This window comes from Urtica dioica, chromosome 9, assembly GCF_054948205.1.
Source record: "Urtica dioica subsp. dioica isolate 48M chromosome 9, U.dioica_male_clone48M_v1_H2, whole genome shotgun sequence".
Taxonomy (NCBI): Eukaryota; Viridiplantae; Streptophyta; class Magnoliopsida; order Rosales; family Urticaceae; genus Urtica; species Urtica dioica.
In genome coordinates, this window is record NC_142764.1 from 6,829,363 (window position 1) to 6,837,705 (window position 8,343).

At 36.0% G+C, this 8,343-nt stretch overlaps 1 protein-coding gene across 1 annotated transcript; it reads right to left on the reverse strand.

Moving 5' to 3' along the window:
- Positions 1–5,951: 5,951 nt before the first annotated feature.
- Positions 5,952–6,979, reverse strand: LOC149384739 (uncharacterized). Its single transcript, XM_089626147.1, has 2 exons — positions 6,693–6,979; positions 5,952–6,039 (listed from the first exon to the last, which is right to left on the reverse strand). Exons 1-2 carry the CDS (start codon positions 6,977–6,979, stop codon positions 5,952–5,954), a joined length of 375 nt encoding a protein of 124 aa, XP_089482273.1.
- Positions 6,980–8,343: the final 1,364 nt, after the last annotated feature.

Sequence of the window (8,343 nt, forward strand, 5' to 3'; positions counted from 1 at the left end):
TCTTCCACGCCTCCGTGCTCCTCGTCTACACTCCGGGTTAGTTTTTGGTTAAGAACTACGTATAATTTTGGTTGAAAATAAGTGTTTGTTTGGAATTGAGAGTATGGATTGATATAATTTAGGTTGAAACACCATATTTGTTTGATATTTAGTTGGAATTGAGTTTGCATTTAATATTTAGTTGGGATTGAGATATCATTTTTGTTTGGTCTCATGTTGGAATTGTGTTTCTTAGATTTCATGTCGTCCGCTATTATTAGTTCTAGCGGTATCGGTAAAAAGAGAGCTAGAAGACAACTACCTCAAAATATACATCGCCGCGACGAGAATTGGACCTAGATATTTCTCACCGGGGCGAGATAGTTCTACAACGGATGTCTTATCCATTGTAGAATACCTCGCCGCGGCGATAAATATACATCGTCCCCGAGTCTGTAGAATACCCTTGAAGACAATGATGAAGAAATTGAGGAAGAGAACCACCAATACAAGCTCACCTCCAAAGAAGATGGTCCTCAAAATGTTATGTAAAGGTCCCTCTTGCTGAAGAAGAGACCTATGTTGAAGATGTTGTCCCCGAGTCTGTGCTAGTCAATGTGGCTCAGGCCACTGTTGGAGCTTATTCTCTTAAAATTGTGCTTGAGCCAGTACCCGTGGTTCAGTCCAGTGTTAGTGATGATGATCAGACAAAGCATGTGTCAGAAGAGGCCCTGTCTAGGACTCGGTACATAGTTGATCCCAATAGAGATCACAACTATGGAGAGAAGCTAAATATTGCTGATTTGACAAAGAAGAAGACCTCATCCAAAAAGAAGGCTACTAGTGATGACGATTCAGAGAGTGATGAGACGGCTAGAGTATCAGAAGATGAAGAAGCCACTGAGAGTGATGATGAACCGATTAGAAGGAAGAAAAATTACTCTACCGGGAAGAAAAAAGTTGTGGCACCAAAGAAGAAGAAAAAGTTGCAAGTCTCAACCCCCCTGTTGTTGATCAAGCACCTGCTCCAGCTTGTGAACTTATGCCTACTCGTGTTTAGAAGAAAAGAAGTCATGCTAAGAAGAAAGTGAAAGTGTCATCTGCACACAGTGTTCACAAGATGAGTGTGTGGTTTGTATCCCAGGCTCACGCCAATAAATGGGATTTGACGGTAAAAAGATCAGTAATCAATGAGATGCTACTAGATGAAGAGAAATACACGGTTCCTTATATCGTGTCTTTCCCGAAGGAGGTAAACAATTTCTCCACAGTCTATCCCATTAAAGAGCTATTCAGATAGTTAGAGAAGCTATTGCAAATTTGAATGAAAATTTTGGGAAGCCATCAAGCCAAAACTTTGGAGTGTTAAAAATTAGGGGAAAAAAGATGTCAATTACACCTGATATGAGCAGTGAGTATTATGGCTTTGTTGTGCGAGGTGTTGTTGCAAAAGAAACTGATTTAAACAAAGTTACTAGATGCCTCACAGAAAAAGAGAGAACTAAATGGGCTGATTTGTGTTGGTGATTAATGCACCTTAAATAACCAATTAAATGCGGAAAAGAATAATTACGCTAACAAGAGCTAATTATTAACATAGTTATTAAGCAAGATCTAGATTACTTAATTAATTAATCATAAGAAACTTCATCAAGCTACCATATCATATAAAAGACGAGTTTAAGAAAACTTATAGTTTTAGGCTCACGAACTGAAAGCTTTCACAATCCTTCTTCGTCTTGAACGTACAAGCCTCCAAAAGATCAGATCTGGAACTCCTCCTTCAAGGACTCGATGTGATGACACCAAAGTCTTCCGAAACGTAATCTCCGAGGAAGATAAGATAAAAGAGTGGGCTTCGTTATATCTCACTAGATCTGGAAACGGGGTGTTTCCGATCTTTCTCTCTTATTTCTAAGAATAGAATTGAAGCAATTCCGAGGGAAGGAAGATGAGGAAAAGTCGGCCAACTCAAGGAGAGAGAGAGGCCACGAAATTCCTTGGCTATTTCTGTTAAATTTCGCTTCACATCAGCCCTATATTTATAGCAGTTTAAAAGGTATCTTTATAGAATATTCCAGAATATTCTAAAAGATATTATTTCCTTTTATTGTGTTCACACTAGTGGATTAAATCTTTAGCCATTGGATCTCAACAAGTGAATCCTATTTTTTCTCTCATCCGTCAGATCAGTATCTAGGATTTTATGTTATACAACAGTATAAAATATTTTGCTGTTGAGAAAATCTAGGAAAATATATTCTCCTAGATTTTCTCCAAAATATCCTCCTAATATTTAGCCTAAATAGTAGGAGAGAATATAGGAAAATATATCTCCTATTTATTCTCCTATATTTTAGGAACAGAAAAAACAGAAAAAATACTGGTTACCATACCATTGCAAAAAACGTCCAACACCGTAGGGGTAGGTTATTTTTTGCTTTTTCAATGCTCAATAGATTTAAGCCCATTAAACACTTATTTACCAGTCCAACAATAAATAATAAGTTTATTTACTTGATCTAGCAACAAATAAACAACATTGCCATAAATATTTATTTAATTCCCAAAATACCCTTTTTGGAATTAATGTTGTCAATCACTATTACAGTAAGTGAGATTACAATAATAGTACATACTATTATATTAACGTTCTTATCCGCTTTTATCGAAACCGAATCGGGGACGATGGACCTAGTAGTTGAAGCTTAACAAATCCGATCAAAAAGACGAAATAGTCCTTTCTCTTTTTCGATCAATTTGTCTAATCTTAGTCAATACTCAACCGTGTAAGCTAAGACTGCACTCTCCTTTAATACTAGAATTATGTTTACTCATCGTGACGAGTGTCCACTGATTTAGTCAGCACGTGATCATGACCCTCCAGGTTCTGTCCGTATCGAGATAGGTCAATTTGTTCCGTTATATCTTTCTCGTTACATATAAGCCCTAAGCATCGTTGCTTCCCTAGTGAAAGATTCAACCGAACGTAAGCCAACTTCGAAAGTGTGCACAATCAATCGGTTCTGGAATCAACCCTTTGGTGAGAGAACATTAACCTTCTTTCAGGAAGGTTGGATTCCGTATCTGTAAAACACTTCCCTTCTACGATCATGTCCCGAGTTCCCAAAACATTCATTTATTCAACCTTCATTGGCCTTTAACATGATGAATCAAAGAACCCGGTAACACAACCTAGAAGTCCATGATTACTTCAGGATTAAGATCAAGCGTCACTGTGACCATCATTTGAGACCCTGGCTAGTGTGTCGTAACGGTCCTTAAACGACACATCTACAGTCAAGGTCTGTCCGGGTCGTACACTTACCACAAGTGCGGAATGCTCCCACTAAGTGATCAACCTTCACTTGTGTTCCTCATATATGACTTTAGATAAGGCTTTCCAGGCACATATCAGTCATCGACCAAGTTTTAGTTCACCGCCCGATCTTGGATGCCCAGCATGCGATTCAGTTTGATACGGAGACTATGGATGATAGTTGTTATTGATTATGAATGTTATCAGACCTTAACCCACTAATCATATGATGCTAATAAAGTAACTTCTGATCTTATTTAGTAATCATCACCTTCTAGTGGGCAATATTCCTAACAATCTCCCACTTTGACCAGAGAAGATAAGTTACCATGAGCCAATTTATTCGTAGCCATCGTAAAGATAGTTTCAGAAGTTTTGACCCAGGATTGAGATTCCAATGGATTCTCAATTTTATCATACTCCATAAGTTACATCGATTCGACTTATATCCCAAATATATATCCACAGTCCACGCTAACATGCAAGTATTCTTGACTTACCTCTTAAGGTCAAGTCATTTTGTTCTTAGTAATTCAATTTACTTTAGAACATTCTAACACATTGCATGTTTCAAACTATACACCAAACTTCATATCTAAAGATACGAAGTTACCATATTCGTTGGCGTACATCTATTGGTGCCTTCAACAATTTGCACCGTTGCATGCTCGGATCTCATCACCACTAACCATAGTGTGATTAAATATGTTTCAATAAGAACTTTATTGACTTCTTCCATTACTTAGTTATTTATTGTGCATCCTTGTTGGTCAAGTCATATTCAATATACATGACTTTAAGGATTTACAATTAAATAATTAAGTATCTCACTATTTCCAGAATATTACAGTATTTTAAAACACCTGTTAGTATTCTCGGAAATTTGACGTTGTCAAAAGGGCTAATTTATAGTCCACTTATTGACAATGTCCTTACCCTCAACTTTGAGCTCATACCTTATCACAATAAGTATGTTTGAGACATTTATGGAACGAGCTTGTCGTTTCAAAACCTCAAGTTTCAAAAATTATTTTAGCTCAGTCAATCGTGTCATCATTAAGTCTATTACACAACGGTAATAACTTTCTCAATGACACGTGTATAACAATAACACATATCGATCATTCCAAGAATATCGATTATAACAAAAATCCAAGAGTCATCATGATTATTTGTTCATTTTTAAAGATCTACCTTTTAATAAAAGGTTCAGTAGTATCTAACTACTTAGATCCAAAGTCAACAGAACATGTTCCTCAAAGGACAGTTCATCTTATTTTAAATAAGATCCCAAATGAACTGGTTCATGGTATCAGAGAGAAGAGCAACATCGTTGCCAATGTCTCTTCTCAAAGGGTTCAATCCCTTAAGTACCAATCCGCTTGTTCGAAAACATTCATTGTTCAATTTATAGATGTCTCAAATCCTTCAAGCTAATAGCTTGATAGGTTGATCTACTAAATAAGGGTTTATTGACTTAAAACAAGTTAGCTTGATCTTCATTATTAAAGATCAATACTTTCATTTAATGAAAGATTTTGTTGATGATTAAAGACAAGGATCCATTAATGGATGCTTTCTACTTAATGGCAAGTAATGCATACTTCCATTTATTGTACGATTTAATAGCTTATTAGATTCATTTAAGAATCTCATCATAAACGACGCATAAAATCCTGTGAAGGATTAAGCTATTTTAAATTCGTTCAATAGCGGCAAGATTCTAATTAAAGATGCTTCCACTTATTAATTGATTATTTATGGTAAGTCAATAATTAATTACACTTCCATTCATATTATTGTCATGATAGCAATATTAATCCATATTAAAGGATTCCATCATAAATTATGGTAACAGTCCTGTGAAGGACATTGCTTTCATTATATTGTTCAATAACGGCGAGATTCTTATAAAGATGCTCCCATTAAATTCAATGAACAGCCGTGGCTAGAATCCTTTAAAAGGATGCTCCCACTCAATAATATGATTCTAGTGACTAGGATCCAATAAAGGATGCTCCCACTTAATCAATTCTAGTGACTAGGTTCCATTTAAGGAAGCTCCCACTTAGTTATTGAACTAGAGTGTCTAGGTTCTTATAAAGATCCTCCCACTCAATCAATGTATCATCAACACTAATTTTAAAGTTGTGTTATCTTATTATTTCTTAATCACACAAATCATTTGTCGATATGAGATAATTATTAAGACATACCAGAGTTCTAAATAGTTCTTATTATTTCATAACACATTTATAATAGCGATTTTAATAAAGCAATAAAAGCTAATTAAAATTCTAACAGAGATTATTAACTCGAATAATATAATATTGTGCACCTATATAGTTAATGAACGGAAACACGGTCCTTCATATTCTATATTTAAATAAGGCTTAAGCATTTATGCATATTCAAATATCATAAAGGCAATTTAAGGCAATTCATAAATGAGTAGAGAAATATTTAATGACACATTCATATGTTCATAAATAATGTAATAAAACATAAAGAAAGAAAAGATTCATCCTATCTGGAATAGTCATAAAAGACTACAGTCCAGAAAACCTCGGATTATTTGTGACACAACTCTTATGTTCAAAAATAAATCCAAAAATGAAAGTAATAAAACTAGCGGGAAATTTTAGATCTTGAGCTAGAGCATGAGCTTCTCAATGATTCGGACTTGAATTCGACATTGTTCAGCAAGCTCACCAACATCATCGTGTTCCTCTGGATCTATTCTGCAACGAGAATAGAAGTATGCTCATGAATAATTATCCTTAAAAACAATTTTAGGTATCATGAATTTTTTGGTACATTACCAGCATTCTTCTTGTTCTTTTCAAGCTCGGCTTTGTATAAAGGACAGTTCCTCTTCCAGTGACCTTCAGTGTTACAGTGGTGGCATTTGTCCACCATTTCACGCTTCTTCTCTTTTCCTTTTCCACTTTTCTTGAAGTTTCTCATTTCCTTGTTAGTAGGAGCTTTCACCTTCGAAGTACTAGGACGTGCCTTTGATGACCCAACTCCAGAAGACATGTTCTTCTTGGATTTCGGCAAAGAACTTTCGTCAGCATATAGAGCTGATCCTTTGTTCTTTCCTTGACGAGTGATAGACTCGAAAGTCTGTAACTCATTCAATAGCTGAGGAAGTCCATACGTCAACTTATTCATGATATAGTTCGACATGAACTGTATGAAATCACTCGAAAGGGAATTCGGGATAATTCCCACCTGAGTGACTTCATCCATCAAAGCCCCATGGAGTTCAGCTTCTGTGAAGTAATTAGACATTTTCATGACATGATCCCTCACATGAGTTACCGCAATCATCCTAGTGCTAGTGCACTTACGGGTGAGTTCAATACGGGCTTGCTCGCTCTGCATCCCAAACATTTCATGCAGCGAGTCAAAGATCTCCACAGCGGTCTCCTTACCTTCCAACTTTGTTCGCAACACATCAGATATACTCGCTAGCATGTAGGCTATGGCTTTGTTGCTACCCACAGTCCACCTGTCAAAATCATCCTTCTGTGAGCGGGATGAATTTGATGTCGGAAAAGGAGGTCTCTCTTCAGTGAGGATAAAGCGAATGCTTTCACTCACCAGCACAATATTCAGGTTAGACTTCCATTTCGGGAAGTTCTCACCAGTCAGGACATCTTTCGACAACAGGGCCATAATAGGGTTCGACATGACTACTAAAATATAAAAGCATATATATATTAGCAATATGAAAAGAAACAAGCTATCAATAAGATTTAGGAAAATAAAAACATAATACAACTAAGCACGGGATAAAATACTAAAGAAAAGAACCCAGTTTTTATATTCCACGGTAATCCACCAATAGCCACAGTCCGTCCCACTACAGTGGCGTAACGGAGTGCACCTAGTGAACAATCGTGGCTCATGACACATCATAACTATGTTCACTAATTACCAATTAATTAGGAATCTTTGACCACATGAGCAACCACCGGTTGGATTCACGCATGAGTCAACCCAACATTTCAGCAGAAAAAGTATCACCCAAACACACTGACTTAGCCAGTACACACCGAACTCAACTCCCCCACCTATCGCTAGAGACATAACCTTGTTATTGGAATCATAAAAGCCTGTCCTTAGGAGCAGATCACCATGTCTAAAAGACCGTCGATCAAGCAGGGATCTTTCATCCTCACGGTGTTGTGACAATGTTGGAGATCTACGACTCAATATACTTTCAGTATTATTATTTTTTTTTATCTCCTAGCATTCACTTTCATCTAGGTGATCCACTCGAATTATCTAATCATATTAAAAACTCGAGTGTTTCTAAGCTACCCTTAAAAACAATTAAGTTTCGATATAGCTTAGTGATTATGAGTATCGTGACATCTAGTCTTGATTATTCTAATAGCATTCCTTCACAGAAAATGCTTCCAGCGATGAGGGAAGACATAGTCTTTTATTAACCCCCAAGCTTAGCCACTTATCGGCTTGGTGACAAAGCTTCTCTGATCCGTTCAACTCATTTATTAAAAACTATCCTAATCATATTAGATAAGTTACATATAATAAATGAAAGCCTATGATAACCCACAAAACAATTTTTCAAGATATATCATACATGGCAAAGCAATTAATTAAACAAACATGACAAAGCATATATAGTTTTGATTCGGATTGATCGTATCCTAATTGATTCTTATATATCTAACTTGATGAACTCAATCACATTAGTTCATGGATTCATGTTGAGCACATTATATGTCTCAAGTGAAAAATAAATCAATGTCAAAGATTATTTATTTTTCATAGTTATCAAAAAAATAATTTAATGATTTAGGCCCAATACAATTGGCCTTTGAAAAATAAATCGATGTCCTTGATCATTTATTTTTCATGTTTTAAATAAAATTTATTAGCGCCCAACCCATATAATTAATTTAAATAAAACATCAAAAAAATTAATTTTTTTTATAAAAAATCGGTTTGGGCCTTTTAGGCCCAACCGGGCTAACATGCTTTGACCCGGTCGAATCCTTGAGCCCACTTGC

Bases quoted from the DNA above. Each gene is read 5' to 3' on its own strand.
- LOC149384739 (XM_089626147.1), bottom strand. From the start codon at position 6,979: ATGGCCCTGTTGTCGAAAGATGTCCTGACTGGTGAGAACTTCCCGAAA. The intron at 6,040-6,692 runs GTTTGGGATGCA...TTCTCGTTGCAG, and splicing joins TTTGACTCGCTGCATGAAAT to AATAGATCCAGAGGAACACG.